This window comes from Scomber japonicus, chromosome 17 (genome assembly GCF_027409825.1).
Source record: "Scomber japonicus isolate fScoJap1 chromosome 17, fScoJap1.pri, whole genome shotgun sequence".
Classification (NCBI taxonomy): Eukaryota; Metazoa; Chordata; class Actinopteri; order Scombriformes; family Scombridae; genus Scomber; species Scomber japonicus.
The window spans coordinates 3,016,409-3,039,185 of record NC_070594.1 but is presented as its reverse complement, the minus strand read 5'-3'; the positions used below and the strand labels follow the sequence as shown (position 1 = coordinate 3,039,185).

The 22,777-nt window shown below is 40.4% G+C and overlaps 1 protein-coding gene across 1 annotated transcript; it reads right to left on the bottom strand.

The window, feature by feature from the left end:
• Positions 1-1,003: 1,003 nt before the first annotated feature.
• On the bottom strand, positions 1,004-21,766 carry LOC128377467 (NLR family CARD domain-containing protein 3-like). Its single transcript, XM_053337419.1, has 12 exons — positions 21,720-21,766; positions 21,313-21,414; positions 20,879-20,992; positions 20,503-20,581; positions 20,092-20,320; positions 18,009-19,812; positions 17,735-17,908; positions 17,023-17,196; positions 9,864-9,910; positions 9,080-9,632; positions 8,697-8,743; positions 1,004-1,260 (listed from the first exon to the last, which is right to left on the bottom strand). The coding sequence occupies exons 2-12, from the start codon at positions 21,399-21,401 to the stop codon at positions 1,004-1,006; spliced, it is 3,567 nt and encodes a 1,188-aa protein (XP_053193394.1). The 5' UTR covers positions 21,402-21,414; positions 21,720-21,766.
• Positions 21,767-22,777: the final 1,011 nt, after the last annotated feature.

Genomic DNA, 22,777 nt, shown 5'->3' with positions numbered 1-22,777 from the left:
AGTGTGAGATGCTGTCAGACATTCTGTTAGTTATACTTTTTATACAAAGATGTCTTTTCTTTCATGTTTCTGTCTGTATCATTACTGTGGGAAATGTTGGAAGTTAAATTTACAGGATTTTTCAGGTTGTTGTGCCACATCTGTGTTGTCTCTTCTATTTGTATTTTTTCTATTTAATTTAAAATAATATTTAATTCATTAGGGACTACGAATGCAAATTAGCAGTTTTGCTATAATCCAGCACGTTTAGAGATGTTTAAATATCGATGTCCATTAATGTGCATGGTCCCCATCCAAAAATAAAGCATTTTCTTTAGTCTCTGACAGCAAACTGAATATCTGGACGTCATTTTGGACACTTGGAAACATTTTTATCCTTTTACTGACACTTTAAAGAACCAAGTGACTAATTGAGAAAATAACCAAGAGATGAATCGATAATGAAATAATGGTTAGTCACAGCTCTAATTTAAAGTACGTGGTGACGGTGACAAACAAGATGCTTTTTAAAATATGTTTTCAGTGAATCACAAGATATTTTAAAATATAACCAAAAAAAACTCATTGATAATCTAAATATTTACAGATATAAACGCCGTACTGCAATTTTCAATAAGTGATTTAATAACGTCAAAAGAAAGAATTCACTCTTCACTGCTTCTTAATTTTCTGTGACCGTAAACTGAACAGCAGCTGTGTTTCAGCCATTTGACTTTATATTAAAGTTATTGTTTGTTTAGTTACCTTGATGGATGTGAGAGTATTCACCTAATTATTTACGCATGTGTGGTTGAAGGGCTCCCCCTGCTGTCCATTAATAAGTATTACATCTGTGTTAAAGAGGTGAGTGTGACAGATCCTGTGTGCAACAGGTGTGGAAGCGGTAGGACCCAAAAGCAGCACAGAACCAGGGAACAGTTTTAAATGATCTTTATTATATCGTCCACAAGGAAACTGAACAGGTATCAAGCAGGATGTGTAGGGGGACAGGCAGGACTCAGGGTCACTGAAGACAGTTACAGCAGGTAAGATAATGCCAGTAGCACTCACGGACATGAGGTGGACCAAGCTGGAGTTTCTGGGCTCTCCTGACAGGACCGAAGCCGGAGAACAGGAACAGCCACAGGTAGACAGGAACAGCCACAGGTAGACAAGAACAGGCCATACTCAAAGTCAGGAACAGAAGGCTGGTGCGTTTACCAGGGAAGACACGAGGAGAGGAGGTCAAAAGCAAGCAGGGAATCAGTCCGTAAATCAATGCTGGAAAGTCTGGCATGTAGATGAAGCAAATGACAATCTGTCCCAGAGTGAGTGGACAACAGGAGTTTATATACTGACTTGATTACTGATGAGCTGCAGCTGAGTGAACTGGTGAACAGAGTTAACTGATGAGGTGGGTGTGGCTGATTAGCAGGAGTGGAAGACACAGCGAGCTCTTTTGGGTTTTTTGTAAGGAGAAAGTTTAAGTTTATGTTTTGTGATACTGAACGCTGCATTATGAAAATAAATGGATGTGATGCAACATAACAGAGATGATTGTGACTGTTTGAAACAAAGCGTGGTGAGTCATAAAAACCACTGACAGAGACAAGTGTGTGTAATTCTTGAAAGTACACTGAGAAGACACTACAAGCTGAAACTCTGATCAACCAAACAACTAATCAATGAATGGGGAAATTAATAAGAATAATCATTAGTTGCACCCTGACATAATACAGTGCTGAGTGCATAAATACAGGACAGAGTTAGAGACGTACAATGAAAAAATATGACAAGAAATAGACAATACCCAACAAAACCCTACAATAAGAACATCGACATAAACACAGTAGTAGAGTATAACAATCACCATGGTAACAAAAAATATCATATTAATGCCAGTGTCTTTCTTCCCTCGCTCCTTTCCTTCCTTCCTCCCTCCCTTCCTTCTTCCTTCTCTACTTCTATCTTTCTTTCCTCCCTCCCTCCTTTCCTTCCTCCATCCTTCCTTCCTCCTTTCCTTCCTCCCTCCCTCTCTCCTTTCCTTCCTTCTTTCCTCCCTCCTTTCCTTCCTTCTTCTTTCCTTCTTCCCTCCCTCCTTCCTTCTTCCCTTCTTCCTTCCTTCCTCCCTTCCTTCCCTCCTTCCTTCCTACTTTTCTTCCTCCCTCTTTTCATTCCTTCTTGCTTTCCTCCCTCCCTTCCTTCCTTCTTCCTTCTCTACTTCTCTCTTTCTTTCCTCCCTCCCTCCTTTCCTTCCTCCATCCTTCCTTTCCTTCCTCCCTCCCTCTCTCCTTTCCTTCCTTCTTTCCTCCCTCCTTTCCTTCCTTCTTCTTCCTTCCTTCCTCCCTTCCTTCCCTCCTTCCTTCCTACTTTCCTTCCTCCCTCTTTTCCTTCCTTCCTTCTTCCTCCCTCCCTTCCTTCCTTGACTCAAGGACAACAGGAGGGTTAACTATCAGAGTGGAGTGTGTGTGGTAGATGTGATGTAGAGTTGGTGTGGGTGGAGTTCTTGTCTTCACCAGCAGAGGGGGCAGGTTGTTATTTAACCCTCACATACTGTTCATATTTGGGCCTTTCTCAGTATCCCCTCATAGTTAGTCTCTGTACATAGTTTTGGAACCACAAATCATTGATGTTTACCTCATCAGCCATTCATAAATCAGTGATTAATCCTTAGTGAGGCTTTCAGAGAGCAGAGAGAGTGTAATCTTTGGTTTTCATGCTTTTTTCAATGAATGATGAAAATATGATTCACTCATGCTTCTCACAAATGTAAAAATGGGTCAAATTAGACCCTGAACAGTATGTGAGTGTGGAGGAAGGATTATATGTGACTGTGAGTGAGTGAGCACTGTATATGTTAGTATACTAATAGGGTTACTAACACTGGCAGGTACAACTGATGAATGGGGCCCAATGACAATTAAAGTGGTCACCTTGTTTTTTTATTTCTTTGAGTCTTTATGTGGTGTGTTCAGATCAGAGCTGAAGCCACCGACAGTCTGTTTTTACAGCTGAGCACAATTTACTCATTATTCATTTTATACTGACTGAGTTGTATTTTAGTGTCAGTTGTGTTAATAGTTGACATCGATGGTAACAGCTCGTCTTTTTCCCAGTTTTGGGTTGAATGGAGAGTTTTTATCATCAGTGTTTAACAGAATCTTGCAGGTTTTGGAGGTTTTTGACGTTTTTTGGTGAAAGGTTCATTGTTTGAGTTGATTATTGGAGGTGGTTGGTAGGTTGGTTTTACCCTTCAGACAGTATGTCAGCTGTGAGTATTACAGGAAGCTGTTATCACTGATATCACACCTCTGTTTAAAGACTTCATATGTATCAGTGAGCCGTCTTCAAATAAATGTTTGATGTGTAAAATCATTTTGTTCCATATATTATTGCATAAATATGGGGCAGCTAGACCTCTCTGAACAAAGAATATCAATTCAAGGGACATTTCACAAAATTAAAAAAAAATTTATTTACTTGATTATTTGCATCTACACACATACTGTATAGAATTCATTCTGTCGTACATGTTGCAATTATAGAAATACACAAGTAGAAGTAGTATAACATTACACATCGATTAACCCTTGTGTCGTCCTCATGGGTCAAATTGACCCCGTCTATTTTGACTGTTCCTTCTTTCTTCCCTTCCTTTTTTCCTTTCTACCTTCCTTCTTTCCTCTGTCCTTATTTTCTCCCTCCCTCCCTCTTCCTTTCTTCCTTCCTTCCTCCCTCCTTCCTCTTTTCCTTTCTCCCTCCCTCCCACCTACCTTCCTACCTACCTCCCTCCTTCCTTCCTTCCTTTCTTCCTCCCTTCCTCCCTTCCTCTTTTCCTTACTCCCTCCCTCCGTCCTACCTACCTTCCTTCCTTCTAGGACAACAGGAGGGTTAAGGCAAGGAGACAAAATTATTATCTAAAAAACAAAACTCTGAATAATAGTGAATGAATATTTTTACTAAAGTGTAAAACAGCCAAAGCTGCCCAGCAAACATGGACTTACAAGATAATATTTACATCACCTGCAGAGGCAAGAAAACCTAAAGGAAAGCAGCCCATACATGTTATTATATACATACATCAAATAGAAACATACGTTGATGTTAATGATTGAACACAAACTGAGCTGATGTCAAACAGACTGGGATGTCTGGTGGACATTTTCAGGAAAAACTTCACTTTAAGATCCTGATAAAATGGAATAACTAACAGCCACTAACAGCTGCTAGATGCTGCTCCAAGAAAACTTTACTCAAGTGAATATCAGAGTCAACACAGTTTTTACACATCAATTCAGACCAGAAGAGATCATTTCACTACTTCTAATAGAAACTATATTCTGACATTAAAGCACAGTCAGTGATCCAAATGAAACCAGAGTGAAACCTCGTCCACCTTCAACATTTAAACACAGGAAGCTGCTGTCACTTCCTGTTTCTATTGTTCACTGGTGAACAGAGTGAACAGTGATTTCAGCAGCTGTCTTCAGTCAGCAGTGTGACTGTTTGTCTCCACAGGAGGAGACTCTCACTCAGACAGAGGACACAGAGACATTGAGGAATCAGGCCCGACCCAAAACCCAGGATACAGAGGTTCAGTGAATGTGGTGTTGAAGGTGTGGAGGTGGATCAGTGTGTCAAAGGAGATTCTGTAAAAGGACAGAGTGCCAGCAGGACAGTCCACATACACTGCTACTCTGTAAGAGACAGAGGAGGAGGAGGAGATGGATGTTTCTCTCTTATTGTGACGGACATAGTAACCAAAATCATCATCATAATCAGAGCATTTCAGACTCCAGGACTGATCGTTCTCTCCAAACCAACAGTCTTCACTGTCTCCTCTCCTTCTGTAACTCACTGATATAGCAACTCTTCCTCTCCACTCGACCTCCCAGTAACAGCGACCAGTCAGAACATTACTACACAGCAGCTGTTTCCAGCATTCAAATCTGTCTGGATGATCAGGATATGACTGATCCTCCTTCACACGTGTCACCTTCCTTTTGTTGTCAGACAGTTTGAGTCTTCTGTGTACTGTGTTTGTGTCCAGTGTGAGTTCACAGAAATCTGATGAAGAGAAGAAGAAACAACACAGCAGCAGTTTATCATCTGACACACCTGATGGATTTATTCTGTGTTTAACTTCTGATCTGTTGTTCATTTCTATAAAGTTTCATGATGACACATTTTGTCAGTAATATTTTAATGAATAAATACCACAAAGACCAACTTTGTATTTAAAGAGAAACTGACTGTGTGCTGTTTAGTTGTCATGAATCAAATTCACTTCAACTTTATTTGTATATTTCCTACAGACGCTCACAGATGAGCGTGCGTGTTCTTAACTTGGGACCACTGTATTGTTATATATCTCTCTCTCTCTCTCTCTCTCTCTCTGAACAAACAGTATAAAATGTTAATATCTTCCTCCACCTCAAGTAAGACGAAGGTTCTGATACTGGCTAGAAGAAATTTGAAGATATCTCTAAAATCCTCTGGCTTTGACAGCGAAGGAAGATTTTGTTATGCAATAATGACCCTTAACAACTCCAAAATCTGCCTGGCTTCAATTTATTCCCCTGATGTCTTGAATTCTGATTTCTTTGACTCTATCAAATCCACTATGTTGTCCTTCCCTGATGCTACTCAGATATTGGCGGGCAATTTGAACTTGTTAATTGTTCCTGATATGGATTCCTCGAGTTCTGTATTGGCTTCAAGAAGAGCTTCATCTGCCTATATAACATCTTTTTTAAGAGATTTAAATGTGGTGGATATATGGCGTCTATAAAACCCAACTGTTAAGGATTATATTTTTTTTTCCTCTCGTCACCACTCATTTTCTCGTATTGATTATTTTTTTTATCTCTCCCATCTTATTAAAGTGCACGTCCGGTGTATCTATACTTCCCATGCTACTCTACAATCACTCCCCTATTATACTCTCCTTGGATAACGTCTTAGGACCGGCTAAAGTTAAGAGATGGCGATTTAATACAACTCTATTGCTAAATAAGAACTTTTTAGCGTGAGGGATTTCTTGTCTTTTAACTCTGATTCAGATGTAAATCCTCATATCCTATGGGAAGTAACTAAGTGTCACATAAGAAGAGCGTGCACCTCTTTTTCTTCGTATCTGAACAAAAGTCGCTGTGAAAACATTGAGAAAATGATCTCTGAAATAGCTCTAATTGAAATCTCAAGAAAAGTCCAACTACAGTGAGTACAGGCAGACATTGCTATCTTCTGTTAAATTAGCATACAAGTCAGTTACCACGACACAGGCTGAATTTCTTCATATGAAAACTCGACAAAAGCATTATGAACATACAGAATGACCTAGTAGGCTCCTGGCTTTAAAATTAAAACAGTCAGAACATTTGGCTTCTATAGACTGCGTTAAAGATGAAAACGGTAGGTTGTGCACTCATCTGATATTAATCAAGCTTTCACTTCTTTTTATTCTACTTTGTACTCCTCTGAAACACGTGTTGAGAGCCATGAAATGGCAGAGTTTCTTAACTCTGTAAACTTACCGTCTCTTTCACCCACGCAGTCTCGTCAACTAGACGCTCTTATTATGTTAAATGAGCTCAAGGATGCTCTAGACGCGATGCCAAAAAACAAATCGCCTGGCCTGGATGGAATTCCTTCGGAATTGTTTTCCGAGTTATGGCATGTTATAGGTCCTATCCTCCTTGATTCTATTAATTATTCTCTCTCGGTTGGTTCTTTTCATAGAGATCAAAAAATAGCACTGATCTCTCTTCTTTTGAAAAAGGATAAAGGCCCAATGGAGTGCGCTAGATACCGTCCTGTATCACTCTTTAACTGTGATCTTAAATTATTTGCCAAAGTACTTTCAAGGAGGTTAGATTCATGTATCACAACCCTGATCCATCCAGACCAGACAGGGTTTGTTAAGAGCCGTCTGGCTTCTGACAACATCCGCCTTTTACTACATATAGTCGAGGAATCATCTGACAATCACCCTTTTTATTTTCCATGCTACCACTCCCTCCCCCAATTAATTTCTTCACAGAACTTAATGTTCTTTGTAGGAAATGTATTTGGAGAGATAAACCTCCCAAGATTTGTTTTTCCACTCTTTCTCGTTCCAAACCTTTAGGTGGCCTTTCCCTTCCTAATTTTAAATTTTATTACTGGTCCTTCCAATTAAGAGCCATTATCACTTGGGTAGATACCTCATCAGATGCATCATGGCGCTATATGGGTCCTATTATATCCAACACACTATCTGTCTGGTGTTTCATCAAAAATATTTTTCCATAGATCGTAAACTTCATAAACTTTCACCTATCTGGTGCCTTGCTGTCCGGGTCCGTACCCTTGAATTTTCCACAATGGTCTAAACAAGGTATTGATGTGTTAGGTGACATTGTTAACCATCAAGGACTTCACTCCTTCCAAGATCTGAAGGACTCTTATTCTCCGGACAGTTCTTGGTTTTTTTATTGGGCTGTTCCTTTATCTCAGCACCCCTGGGTAACAATAATTACAAACAGAACCAAACTGGTGGCTTCAATTTATAAGAAACTCTCCTTACATAACTTAAAACCACTTCCAGTAAGTTAGAGTGGAAGTGGTCTGTTATTTTTTCTTCTTTGCCCATCAGATCATTCATTATAAATTCACACACAAATTTTACTTTACTCCAGAGCGTAGATATAAAATGAAAATAATCGACAGTGACTGTTGCACCAAATGCACGGAGGCTGTGAAAGGAGATTTTCTACATATGTTTTGGTTCTGTTCTGCTGTCAAACCTCTTTGGAAATATATAAATGATACTACTAATATTATTATAGATAAAGTACTCCAAATGTGTCCCATTCTATATCTTATTGGATTTAATCCCAACATTTTAGTTTCATTTCAGCAGAAAAGAATAATATTGGCAGCTTCTACAGCTGCCAAGAAAACCATTATTAAGAATTGGTTTGAACCCATTACGGATCTCAAAAGGGCCTAGCTTTTATTCTTTTTTGATGTCTGTCTTCTTGAGAGGTCAACAGCCAGGATCAATAATGCTAGACCGGATACCATACTAAATTGGTCCAATGCTATCACTGTGGTCCAAGGGTTACTTTGAATATAGTAACCTCCTTCCATCACCACCATCACTTTTGTTCTGTTTTGTGTTTTGAAGTACTTAATGTTGTACCACTACCAATACTATGAGGAGGTTCCAGTATAGTACTGGCCTCTGGGTTTACCTTCTCTTTCTTACTTACGTTATCTTTTCGTTTTATTTTTTCAAATATTTTGGTCAGCTGTGGACCGCTAATACAGCCTTTTTGCAGCTTGGACACGTATCATGGTATCAAGTATTTTCTCTATGGATTAAAGATCATACGACTTTTCTCTTAACCTGGAATTTGTGTATACTACCAGTCTCGCCATATTTCTGTTCGGGCTGATTCATGTGAAGATATGTTTGTTTGTTTTATGTTTGTTTTCTTTTTTGTCCCTCTGATAGAGTGGGCTTCTTGTATGGTTGTGTATTGTGGTACTGTCTTTAGTGTTGTTGGTCATCTGTGTAAACTTTATGTTTAACTTGTACTTATGGTTTTTATGTATTGTTGTCGTTTATAATTGTGTTTCAGTGTTCAGTTGTCAGAGTGTGGCTCCTAATAAAAAATAAATAAATACAAAAAAAACTTTTAAAAAATGAATCAAATTCAATCCACACTTACACTTCTCCAGACCAGGTTTTAACCTGTGCTCTCCACCATGGTCCACCCTGGAGGAAGAAACACAGTCAGAATGATTTTCTATCCAACATGAGTCCTAACTGCTGTTCAACATGAAGCAGTGTTCCTCAGTTTGTCAGAGTGACACAGAAACAGGCTGAAACTCATCTGTCTCAACTAAATATAAGACTAATTTCATCTAGTAGGAATAATGACTTCACTCATTCAAGACTAACTTTAAAAAAGCATTATCCTTTAAACTTTATTATATTATAGACTATAATCTATAATCTAATGATATTTAGTCCACTAAAATTAAAACAATGTACATGACTCAATTATGAATAAAACTAAATTTATTGTAAAAATTAACCCTTAAATTTTACCTGAGAGTGTTCACCTCAGACAGAGGACACAGAGACACTGAGGAACCAGACCAGACTCCAAATCCAGCATACAGAGGTTCAGTGAATGTGGTGTTGAAGGTGTGGAGGTGGATCAGTGTGTCAGAGGAGACTCTGTAGAAGGACAGAGTGCCAGCAGGACAGTCTACATACACTGCTAGTCTGTTACAGACAGAGGAGGAGGAGGAGGAGATGAAAGTTCTTGTCTTCTTATGATAGACAGAGTAACCTTTTTCATCAGAGCAGAACAATCTCCAGGACTGATCGTTCCCTCCAAACAAACAGTCTTCACTGCGTCCTTTCCTGCTGATTCTTCTGTAACTCACTGATATATAAACTCTTCCTCTCCACTCGACCTCCCAGTAACAGCGACCAGTCAGACCATTACTACTCAGCAGCTGAGGCCAGCAGTCAAATCTGTCTGGATGATCAGGATATGACTGATCCTCCTCCACACGTGTCACCTTCCTGTTGTTATCAGACAGTTTGAGTTTTCCGTGTACTGTGTTTGTGTCCAGTGTGAGTTCACAGAAATCTGATGAAGAGAAGAAGAAACAACATAGCAGCAGTTTATCATCTGACACACCTGATGGATTTATTCTCTGTTTAACTTCTGATCTGTTGTTCATTTCTATAAAGTTTCATGATGACACATTTTGTCAGTAATGTTTTAATGAATAAATACCACAAAGACCAACTTTGTATTTAAAGAGAAACTGACTGTGTGCTGTTTAGTTGTCATGAATCAAATTCAATCCACACTTACACTTCTTCAGACCAGGTTTTAACCACTGCTCTCCACCATGGTCCACCCTGGAGGAAGAAACACAGTCAGAATGATTTTCTATCCAACATGAGTCCTAACTGCTGTTCAACATGAAGCAGTGTTCCTCAGTTTGTCAGAGTGACACAGAAACAGGCTGAAACTCATCTGTCTCAACTGTCTGCTGGATTCTTTCACTGAAGTCTGAGAGGAAAAGACCTGAAGAAGATGTGATGAACAAATATGTCCTCCCACATGATAAATCACTAGATTAAATATTGATCTCTGCATGTTGTCCTGAGGATAGAGCCAGTCATCACTTCAATATCAAAAGGAGCATATTTAAGTTGTTGGAGACATTCAGTCTCTACATTTAACCGTCCTATAGGAGCAGTGAGCAGCCACTGAGGACCAACTCCAGTTATATATTAGTTCCTTCTTCAAGGACATTGACAGGAGAAATAAACTGTGTAGCAGCATAGAAATATGTTTATTTACTCTATGCACTGTGTTAATTGAGCGTTGCTGATAGCCAATCACTGGAGGCGGGCTGAGTGTAAGAGTGGCAGTCCTCCCCTCTTCTCTCCCTGAGCGCTGACCCACAATGCATCACTTCTCTGACTAATGCTAGTGTGTCACAGGTAAATGCTGGTACCTGCCTGGGTTTCTCTCTCCCTCCCTCTTGTGTGTGAAGGACTCTGTAGAAAGGTATGTAGCCTTTAATGTAGCCTGCAATGTGATCAAAATTGAAAAATAAATAAATAAATAAAATAATAATAACAATTCTATTCTGCTTTGTTTCTATTCTGTTTTATACTGCGCTGCTTTGGGCCACTTTGTGGCGCTGTGCGTGTGTGTGTGTTCATCTTGCCTTACTGATGTTGCTTTGCGGCTGTGCTTTAGTCTACATAATGAACTGTGGACACAACTTTTAAACTGGGTTTAATTCCTACATTTTAAACATATAATTGAGTGGAGTGTGACATTACACCCCCTATTTGTTGTATAATTTGTATAAATTTGATAATTTATTTGTTTATTAATCAGTTTGGTTCAGCTGCTCTACCTTCCCATTTCTTTGGCTGATTTTGGTTAATTTGTGATTGATTTAATGTAATTTGGATATTTGTATGGTGCAGGTCATTTTCTGTTTTCTTTGCTATTTGTTACCATTTTTATATAAGTTATTTTGCTTTGGGTAGTTATTACTTTGTTTAGTTTGGTTATGTTAAACCTGACTTTTAGTTTGTATATTTTGGTGAGTTATATTTAAGTTAATTTGCATAAATTAACCCTAACCCTAACCTTTACTAATTTGTTTGATCCCTTTTCAGTTACTGAAGGCCAGTGGTGGTGCTGGTGATCTGGGTGCTGTGCTCCCCTGGGCTCCTGGGTTACCTCACTAAAGGGTTGGTGTGTTACTGTACGTGTGCCTACTGTAGATGACTTATATTTTTGTTGGGATCCTTCTTCCCTCATTTGCTCCGGTCCCACCAGTAGTCCTCAGCTCCTGATTAGGTTCCCTTCCCCTCTTCCTGTATGAATGGTGTGGGGTTTTAAAAGAAATGTTATTCGTAGTAAAGTGTACCCTTTTAAAACTTGGAACCATGTCTCCTGCCTAATGAGTAAATGAACCTGTGTGTCTTATTAGGGTTCACTCACACTAGGCAATCGTACCGTGCTCAAGCAAGTTTGCCCCCTCCGGATTATTTGGCTGGTGTGAGTGCAAGTGTATTATGCTTGAGCTCGGTACACTTGGTCACGCATGCGCACTGAGGATTCATATTTTTCCCAAAAATAAGACATTTTAAATCCCAGGAAAAGAAGCCAATTTTCCAGGGAATCCCGGGAAATCTAAGGCAACATTAGCTGAGCCCTGACCATTTCAAGCAACACTAAATACAACGCACAGACATCATGCATATATAGGCTCCCAATCTGACCATTTATTGTGTATTATTTATCATTATTTAGGCAAAAGAACTCAATCTATGTCCATGGACATTATAGTGAATAGACTATAGGCTTAATATTAGTTTGCATCCAGCGTGCTGCGTGGACTTCATTACATGTGCTGCACCGCTGTTACCACAACTATCAAATGCTAAGTTTATTGTCTGTGACTGTGACCCTCATAAAAGTAATATTTTACTAATCTGCATTATATAAACTAACCAAATTCATTAAAGTAAGTCATTTGGCGACTTCTAAGTCATTAAACTAAGTCTTACTTTTACTGGAGTAGAGTTGAGTCTTTTTCACACAAGTATCTGTGTCCCGATTAAAGAACACTGATACGGACGTATGGAGTTATCTGATTTATTACAGCTGTGGTCTGCAACAATAACACAAATAAAGAAAACAATCAGTTCACTACCATAAACACTGTTTATTAAACAGTAGGCTAGCATAACACTGCATTAGCTTAGTATTGCCTGAACAAACATAAACACAAATACTCATTATACACCACCAATAAAATCAAACTCACCCTTTTACATTAACACACAGCAGGAAATCAGGGAAATAAGGATGAATGACGCAAAAAGGCAAGAGAAAACGTCAGCTCTCTACCACATGGAGGAGAATTACACAGGTGTGGTGCGTTTAAGAATGTCTGTAAAACTCAGCTGCGTTCAATAACGTAGGACAAATGAAACCTACAATGCAAACAGATTATATACAGGTAAATATCACTCAAAACAATGTGGGCTTTCTAACAGTTACTGGAGTAAAGAGTTGAATCAGTACGTCTGCAGTATCTAGTACTGCATACTACACAGAAGAACAAGTTTGTACTTTTTAATCATGGTGCGTTGTGTTAACTGATCGGCTGTGTTGTGTTTCATCTGCGCACAGCACGTGAACACACACCTGTGCATGTTTTATGAGAGTAAACTGTCTATGTTTTTTGCTCAACGTGTCAGAGGCAACCGTGCTTGAGTACACTTGGGTTTGAGGTAATGAGAGTGCGGGACAGGGGAGGGGGACATTTGTGCTTCAGCACGGTACGAAACAACTGGCCCTAGTGTGAGTGCGCTCTTAAGGTTCTCCCAAGGTGGTGTTGTCTGGCAACTTGTTAGGCTTCTAAGGGAGTAATACCTACCTAACCTTATTACCCTGAAACCCTTGACAGTGAATACATACACGTAACCTCACATCATGAGGTTATCTACCCTCCGCTTGCCACACATATTTTTAACAATGGGAAGAAACCCATGCATGGGAAGAACTAGCAAACATAGCACAGATGCATAAAGGCTCCAGCTGGGTATCGAACCCAAGATCTTTTTGCTGTGAGCCAACAGTGCTAACCACAGAGCAACCAAGAAGTAACTTTGAATTTAGAAATTAAATGAACCTTTAAAGCAGCAAAACATTTTACTGTTATTATATGTGTTTGTTCATTAATTTCGTTTGAATGAACGAGTTGCACGAAGATACTAATACTTTCCAATTAACCCTTTCAGACATTTGCCTGTAACCAACATGTGTCTCCTGGTTATGTATAACTAACTTCAGACAACATACTGACTTTTAAGTTCAATGATGAATGGCAGCTCAGCAGTGGAAAACAGACAAAACCAGAAAGAGGAATCAACACTTCAGAAGAGCACGAACAGCTCCACACCAAGTCACACATGCAGTTCAGTTTGATAAACCTCACATGGATTTAGACTGAGTTTCCTGCACTGCTGTTATGTTCCCTAAGGGGCGGCTGTGGGGCAGGAGGTAGAGCGGTCGATTCCCGGCTCCTCCAGTCCACATGTCGATGTGTCCTTGGGCAAGACACTTAACCCCAAATTGCTCCCGTTGCTGTGCCAACGGTGTGTGAATGTGAATGAATGGTTAGATCCCTCTGATGAGCAGGTTATGAATGTGTGTGAAAGGGTGAATGACATGTGATGTAAAGCGCTTTGAGTGGTCGCACAGACTAGAAAGGCGCTATATAAGTACAGTCCATTTACCATTTACCATTACCTTGGATTGCATGTATTATATAAATTCTATATAAAGATGTACATATCTTCTAGGGGTGGAACGGTTCACAAAATTCACGGTTCGGTTCATATCACGGTTTTGGGGGCACAGTTTTCAGTTCGGTTCAGTTTATGTTGTTCTTTTCTGGGTATGGGGGGGGGGGGGGTAACACTTCATTTCTCATATTTTTAGACTGGATGACATCATCAAGGCAAGAGAGCAATACAGATTAATAAAAAAAAACCGTACTAGTTTAACACTAACCAACAGTCATTTATCAAGGAAACTTTTAAATTAGTGCCTCAGATGAATTAACATTATTTTACACACACTGACTAGGTCTGGGATTCCCACCTGACCATAACTGAAGGAGGAAAAGATCATAACAATATAAAGAGCTATCACATGAAGACCATCGTGCATGCTCCATAATACATTCATCAGTTTGATGAAGTTACTAGAAATGTCCCGTGCTACTCTGTTTTTCTGCGTCAGTTATTTTTAAAAATATGCGCATTGATTTATTTACAGCTGCTGCACGTCTCCTGTTCAAACGGACCAATTTGCCTCACAATGCTAAAATACAACAAGCCAACTCTAAAATAAAACATGTAACTACAGGCTACATTATAAAGCCTATTTCAATAAGCACACTGCAGGATACAAGAGAAAAACACTGAAGGAAATCCGCCTGTGGCACATCAAATGATAGTAATAATAAAAATAATCATGATAATACACACGTCAACATAAAATGGGATAATTTATTCGTAACCGATCAACCGCTGTGTTAATAATAAAAGGTTATAGATATTTACTTGTAGAGATATTTTGTGTCAACACATGTTTGTGTATCCTACCATTTGTGTTTTTGTGTAGTTTGGCTGCTTTGCTTTAATCAACCTGCATCTGGAGATGGTGAGGCTATCTCAGGTCAGTAGCTGCCAGTGTTCGTACTGTTGGAAACAGAGCAAAAGCCTCCATCCTTCATAGGTCCCACGTATAATAATATAACGCCTACATGTCGTGTCAAATGGGGGAAAAAAACTTCACTGAGTTACAGGCACGTTGGGCGTGTCAAGAACCAAACAAACCCGAACCAGGAAAGCATACTGAAAGGGACAGATTTTTTTTCTGTCAACGAGCCCAAGTTCTGCTTTTGGTTTCTTTTTTCAGGGGCTGGTTACCGGTTTCAAGTAGAGTGACCAGACGTCCTCTTTTTCCCGGACATGTCCTACTTTTCAGGCCTAAAAAAATGTCCGGGGGGAATTTCAAAATTGTCCGGGATTTTGGTCAACAGTCTCAAACACATTAGGCTACCCAGTGCATTGTTTCGATTGACACTCCGTTCCACTACTCCGTTCCAGGTTTCTCTCTCTGACAAATTAGTCACGCCCTTCTCCCCAAATCCAATCACTTTGCATTATGTGCGTGAGCGTGTGTGGGAACTACTGAAAAAAAGAACAGTCAGTAGACTTCACTTCACTTGCTGGGGTTGCCGCTTGATCATCTTCTATCCTCAGTGTCAGTGACAGACAGGCGATAGCACATGTGTGTCCGCCGATTCAACGGCAACAATGCCTAAACGAATGTGTAAATTTACGGAGGAGTTAAAGAAAAAATTCCCGTGCTTCCGTCAGGGTCGTGATCCGTATGAGGCGGAATGTTTGACATGTAAGTCAGGCACGTATGTGTCTGTGGCAAATAAAGGTGCCAACGACCTGCAAGTGCACGTCACTTCAGCAAAGCACACGAAAGCAGTCAGGGGCGAGAGCTCTTCGGCTAAAGTCACAGATTTCTTTGTGACAAAGTCAGACAACATTGTATTATGTTGTTTTGTGTTAATTAATGTAATCTTTTCACTGACAGGTGCAGGTAAGTAGGCTATAAGGTAAGTATAAGGTAATAAGTATAAGGTAACATTCGCATTGTGGGCAAGTATGGCCAAAAAAGAAGCGTCTTGATCTGCAATGGTGGCCTGTCCTGGGACAAGAATAACGCTTTGAAAGCTGGGTACATTTGCAGCAACATTTGTGTCACTTCATATCACCCCCCCCCCCCCGACATAATGTGTCCTCCATTTCAGAAACCCAAATATGGTCACCCTATTTCAAGGTATACCACGGTATGAAAAAGTCACGGTTTCAAAACCACTAAAATTTTCCGTCACACCATTCCTGTGGTATGAGCGTTTTTTTTTTTTAATGTGATGTCTCGTAAGAGAGAGAGTGGAGGTCCCTCAGGTCGCGTGCAGCTGCAGAGTAAAGTCCCGCTCCGCGCACCTCTGGTTGCTGTTACAAGCAGGTAGCTCTGCAGGCTCTATGATGGCTGAAGGAGGCGAGACCCCCGAACTTCCCCCAGTCTAAAAGCGCCAAGCCGGCTGTATGGGAGTCCTTCGGCTACCGTAAAAAGACAGACAGCCGCGGCTTGGGGGAAGAAAGTCATTGACGGTGGCAACGGGAGGAGGCAATACATCCTATATTGATAATGAGCAAGTCTCCAAAAACTGTTGAGATTCAGTTTTAAGCTCCTGTCTGCATTTATTTATTTATATCTATTTTAGAAGTGTTTTACTTTTTTCAATTATTTATGTTCTGATCTTGAGCCGCAGGTTAAGTGATTGTATTTATTTGCATTTTGTGTTGCTTTTTTCACAAAAAATAATTCATTTATGTCGTGACTTGAGTTGCAGGTTTAGCCTCAGTTAAAGGACTGCACTTATTTTTTTAAATTATTTTTTATTTAGAAAGAATTCGGTTCTTTTTTATTATTATTTATTTTAAATACATATTTACTAATGTTCGATCATGTTCTATATATGTTTAAAAATAAAAGACAAAAAAAAATTCTTGACATTTCAAAATATCACGTTTTATAGCTGTAATCATAATAACGTGAAACCGTGATATTTTTACCTAAGGTTATCATACCGTCAGAATCTCATACCGCCCAGGCCTAGATACAAGTGAACTTCTTTACAAAAAACAGTAAATACATCAATAATAAAATAACAGATGGACTCTCCTCTGATGAGTTCAGGGACACCAGGAGATCATGAAAGTTTAACTAAAGAATAACTTTAGGTCAACATACTCGCTTTTTCAAGAGGTTTCACTCACATCAGATGATCTTCAAAAACTGTTACATCCACACCTGAGATTATCCACCTGTCTGTCCATACCTGAGAGTGTCCAGTCTCCAGTGTGGATCCTCCAGTCCAGCAGACAAAAGCTTCTCTCCTGAGTCTCCTGGATGATTGTAGCTCAGGTCCAGCTCTCTCAGATGGGAGGGGTTGCAGCTCAGAGCTGAGGCCAGAGAAGCACAGCCTTCCTCTGTTATCAGACATCCTGACAGACTGGACATATAAAAAGGTTTATAACACAGTGTTTGTAATCATATCCAAGAATCCTACAGATGTGCAGAATAACTGGCATTTGTCTGAATGTAAAACCGCAACTGTTAACTGTATTTAATGTCAAAATCAGCTTTATTGTCATTATTCAAGACAATAGAATTACAGTTGATGTATCCTGACCTGAGACTTTCCAGTGTACAGTGTGGACTCTGCAGTCCAGCAGAAAACTGCTTCACTCCTGAATCCTGCAGGTTGTTGTCACTCAGGTCTAGCTTTCTCAGATTGGAGGGGTTGTGGCTCAGAGCTGAGGCCAGAGAAGCACAGCCTTCCTCTGTGATCAGACATCCTGACAGACTTTAAATATAAAAAGGTTGATAACACAATGTTTTAAATCATATAAGTACCAGAATCCTACAGATGTGCAGAATAATTTACATTAATCTGAATGTAAAACAGCAACTGTTAACTGTATTTAATGTCAGAATCAGCTTTATTGTCATTATTCAAGACAAGAGAATTACAGTTGATGTATCCTGACCTGAGTGTTTCCAGTGTACAGTGTTGACTCTCTAATCCAGTAGAAAGCTGCTTCACTCCTGAATCCTGCAGGTTGTTGTTACTCAGGTCCAGATCTCTCAGACTAGAGGACTGGGAGCTGAGAACTGAGGACAGAGCTGCACAGCTTCTCTCCGAGAGTTCACAGCCACTCATCCTGCGGAACGATTAGTAAAGAAAACAAAATGTTTTATTCATCATATTTAAAATTAAACATATTTGAAATAGTTCATATGTCCAGTGTTTCATCCACTTACAGAGCTTTGTTGGAGACTTTGACCACTGGCAGCAGCCTCAGAAGAGCCTCCTCTGGAGCAGAGTATTTCTTCAAGTCAAACACGTCCAGATCTTTTTCTGATGACAGTAAAATGAAGACCAGAGCTGACCACTGAGCAGGAGACAGTTTCTTCTTGTTGAGACTTCCTAATCTCAGGTACTGTTGGATCTCCTCCACTAGAGAACGATCATTCAGTTCATTCAGACAGTGGAACAGATTGATGCTTCTCTCTGCAGACAGATTGTCACTGATCTTCTTCTTGATGTGCTCAACTGTTTCCTGATTGGTCTGTGAGCTACTTCCTGTCTGTGCCAGCAGACCTCGTAGGAGAGTCTGATTGGTCTGCAGTGAAAGACCCAGGAGGAAGCGGAGGAACAAGTCCAGGTGTCCATTTGGACTCTTTAAGGCCTCGTCCACTGCACTCTGGTAGAAATGGGTTGGTTCAGGTTTTTCTTTGAAGACTTTAGACCACCAGGATGTTGTTTGTTCTTCTTCCAGCAGATTGACTCCAGACTTGATGAATGTCAGATGGACATGAAGAGCAGCCAGAAACTCCTGAACACTCAGATGGACGAAGCAGAACACCTTGTCCTGGTACAGCCCTCTCTCCTCTTTAAAGACCTGTGTGAACACTCCTGAGTACACTGAGGCTGCTCTGATATCGATGCCACACTCTGTCAGGTCTGATTCATAGAAGATCAGGTTGCCTTTCTGCAGCTGCTCAAACGCCAGTTTTCCCAGAGACTCAATCATCTTCCTACTCTCTGGACTCCAGTGTGGATCTGTCTCAGCTCCTCCATCATACTTGACGTTCTTCACTTTGGACTGAGCCACCAGGAAGTGGATGTACATCTCAGTCAGGGTCTTGGGCAGATCTCCTCCTTCTCTGCTTTTCAACACATCCTCCAGAACTTTAGCAGTGATCCAGCAGAAGACTGGGATGTGGCACATGATGTGGAGGCTTCGTGATGTCTTGATATGGGAGATGATGGTGCTGGCCTGCTCCTCATCTCTGAATCTCTTCCTGAAGTACTCCTCCTTCTGTGGGTCAGTGAACCCTCTGACCTCTGTCACCATGCCGACACACTCAGGAGGGATCTGATTGGCTGCTGCAGGTCGTGTGGTTATCCAGAGGCGAGCAGAGGGAAGCAGTTTCCCCCTGATGAGGTTTGTCAGCAGCACATCCACTGAGGTGGACTCTGTAACGTCAGTCAGGATCTCAGTGTTGTGGAAGTCCAGAGGAAGTCGACACTCATCCAGACCGTCAAAGATGAACACAACCTGGAACTCTTCAAACCTGCAGATTCCTGCTTCTTTGGTTTCAGTAAAGAAGTGATGAACAAGTTCCACCAAGCTGTACTTTTTCTTTTTCAGCACATTCAGCTCTCTGAAAGTGAATGGAAATGTGAAGTGTATGTCCTGGTTGGCTTTGTCTTCAGCCCAGTCCAGAGTGAACTTCTGTGTTAAGACTGTTTTCCCAATGCCAGCCACTCCCTTTGTCATCACTGTTCTGATTGGTTTATCTCTTCCAGGTGAGGCTTTAAAGATGTCTTCTTGTCTGATTGTTGTTTCTGGTCTGTCTGGTTTCCTGGATGCTGTTTCAATCTGTCTGACCTCATGTTCATCATTGCCCTCTGCAGTCCCTCCTTCTGTGATGTAGAGCGGTGTGTAGATCTGATTCAGAAGGGTTGGGTTTCCTGCTTTAGCAATCCCCTCAAACACACACTGGAACTTCTTCTGCAGGTTAGACTTGAGTTTATATCGACACTTTGCAGCAAGAGTTCCTGAATGAACAAACAACAAATGAAATCAATCAGATGATTCTACAGTAAATTGGTAGAATGTAAACATTAAACTGCAGATGTTTATATTTTCGTCCACTATGAAATCTATTCAGCTCATCAGTTGTAGACAAACAGTTTCTGACTGTTTTCAGCTCAGAAGAATTCATAGATCTGATGCAGATGTGTGCATCATATTAACATCAGAGTTTGAAATATAAACCTCTCCCATGTTGCCTCCATTTCCTCTCCATCATGTTAAATCTGTTAAAATCCTCTTACTGCTCTGCAGACGCTCAGCCAGCTCCTCCTGCTTCATTCTCCTCAGGAAGTGCACTGTGATCTTCACAAATGCCTCTCTGCTGCTCCTCCTCTGCTCTTCCTCCTCACCGTCCAACACCTCCTCATCCTCACTCTGACTCTCTAAGCATTCTGGGTCATCTGGACTCAGAGCCTTCTGCATCTTCTTCAGCTCGTTCTTCACAAACCTGCTGATGTTCTCCTCCAGCAGCTGGAACAGAATCAAATGTAAATGTAACTGGTAGAAGTCAACATCAGACGATCAGTGACAGACTGAAAAGCTGCTGGTCTACAGAGTGCAGCATGGAGACTGTTAGGACCAGAATGGTAGTTTAGTATTTAGTCTGTGGCTGTTGTAGTTAGCAGTAGTAGCTGTGCTTTACATTTACACACCATAAATATGTAGTCCAGCTGTGTTTGATGCTGCTGGACAGACTGACCACTGAGAACCTCTGAGCTCTGCTGATGAACTCTGTGAAGAAAAGATGAAGTCTCAGAATAAATAATGACACTCAGTGTTAAAGGTGTTGTGATCTATGACAGTGGATCCAGGTAAAACACTCACAGGCTGTTCTGTCTGACCTCTGATCATTTGTCTCTGTAAAGACTTTGTACCTCTGTTTAAAAACTGTTACACACATAAAGTTTTTTTGTTTTTAGAAAAGTGTTTGTAGGAGGAGTGTGTGTGTTTGTGTTTATGAGGACATTGTGTGTAGAGACAGTTCTTATGAGAGTTGGATAATAACAGACAAACATTTTACAGTCTGACCTCTGATCAGCAGACTGATGTCCATGTTTGAAGTCAATAAGTTGACCAATAGACCGGTCACTCTTCATGGACACACAGCTGGGTTCAGGGTAGTCTGGTCTCTGCTGATGGATCCTGATGAAAACAAAACACCTCATGAAGGTTTGGTAAAAATCCTCCAAGATAAAATAATGCTGAGAAAGAGATAAAAAAAAAATCAGTTTAATGATCTTACGTCTGATCAGCAGACTGATGTTCATGTTTGAAGTCAACAGGTTCGTCCATAGACCAGTCACTCTTCATGGACACACAGCTGGGTTCAGGTCCAGCAGAGTCTGGTCTGTGCTGCTTCTCTGTCCTTCAACACAACACACACAGAGCTTTGAGTGTGAATAATGATGGTGGAGTGATGTGAGTGGAGAACAGTGACGGACAGTTAGAGATCCTCATCTCACCTCTGAGCTTTGGTCTGGCTGTCATGTTCCCCACACAGAGAGCTTTTAGAGGGAGGGACTCCCTCCTCTCTGTCCTCACTCTGATCCATAGCAGAGAAACACCTTCACACAAACACAACAACATGCTCATTCATTACAACCAGCTGCACATCACACACACACTGCTGTCTATCACACTGTCATCCTTTATTCTACCACCAGATGGCGCCACAGTTAGTCATTACTGTAAGATTTCCACTGTGGATACATGTTGAAGAAACTACATTAACTAGATTCCTTTTCATACAGTTGTATTTTTGTCCACTACAGAGCTCATATGCAGCAAGTTATAGTTCACTTGTGTTTAAAAACTGATGACATGCATCTATTTTCATCCAGCTGTGTGTCAGAAAGAAGAAAATACTCACCAGGTGAATTCAGATCCACATGTGGTCACAGAGTGGTTCTACCTTCACCTGTAGAGGAAACACAGAGAGAAGCTGCAGCTGATTCTCCTTCATCAGTCCTTCATCATCAATCTGAGGACGCTGTCACACTCTCATAACTTCACAGTCAAAGTCCAAAAGCATCAAGATGATATTAAAGCAGTGACGCTTGCAGCAGAGTTCAGCTCCAAACACACAGGAGGAACCTGCCAAGACTCTCTGTGAGGACATGAACCAATCTGACAGATTTCACTGGAAACTCATGTTCATCTGTCCACAAACTAATGTCACTGTTGTCTGTCTGATGGAAACAGAACCCCAAAGAACTGAACACACACTGAACAAATGTCTTTCACAGTTTTCACATTAAAAGTTCACACTATGTTATTAAAAATAAAACTATGATACATTTTTGCAGGATGTCAAATCTGTTGTATCTGGAGGAGTGAGGGACTGTTTCATAACAGACATGATTTGATCTCTTTATGATTATCATCTATTATTCTGCATCCTGATCTTGAAGAGACTAAATCCAACAGTGAATTTATCCAATAAGTGTTATTATGTGTGTCACACAGTGTGATGGAGCTAATGTCTTCCTGCTGTACAACTTCACTTAACTCTTCTTTATATGCTGACCTGTAAGTGTAGGCCTGTTCACTCTTCTTGCTGCGCTGATCAGACGCCTGGATGTTAGTTTCGTTTTAGAGTTGTTTTACCGCGTCGTAGAAATATGTGTAAAAAAAAACACATTTAAAAGCTGAAAAACTGAAGTTAAAATAACGTCATAAAAGTAACGTTAACGTCTTCATCTAATCAATCCGTTAAATATCGTGTTTAAAACATTTTAAAGCATAACATTCAAATTGTCCGATTACCGTTTTAAGAACCCGGAAACCCGAAATACAGTTAAGAAATGATCAGAAGTCATCAGTATAACTTCCATCTGTACTGTTATCAGATCATTTTAACAGCTGCTGACACAAACATGATGAAACTGTTGCTTACGTTACCTTTAGATGCTGAAAATCATCTGAATC

Bases quoted from the DNA above. Each gene is read 5' to 3' on its own strand.
- LOC128377467 (XM_053337419.1), bottom strand. From the start codon at position 21,401: ATGGATCAGAGTGAGGACAGAGAGGAGGGAGTCCCTCCCTCTAAAAGC. The intron at 17,909-18,008 runs GTAAGTGGATGA...ATCGTTCCGCAG, and splicing joins AAAGTCTCCAACAAAGCTCT to GATGAGTGGCTGTGAACTCT. The intron at 9,633-9,863 runs GTAAGTGTGGAT...TCTCTTCATCAG, and splicing joins AAAACCTGGTCTGAAGAAGT to ATTTCTGTGAACTCACACTG.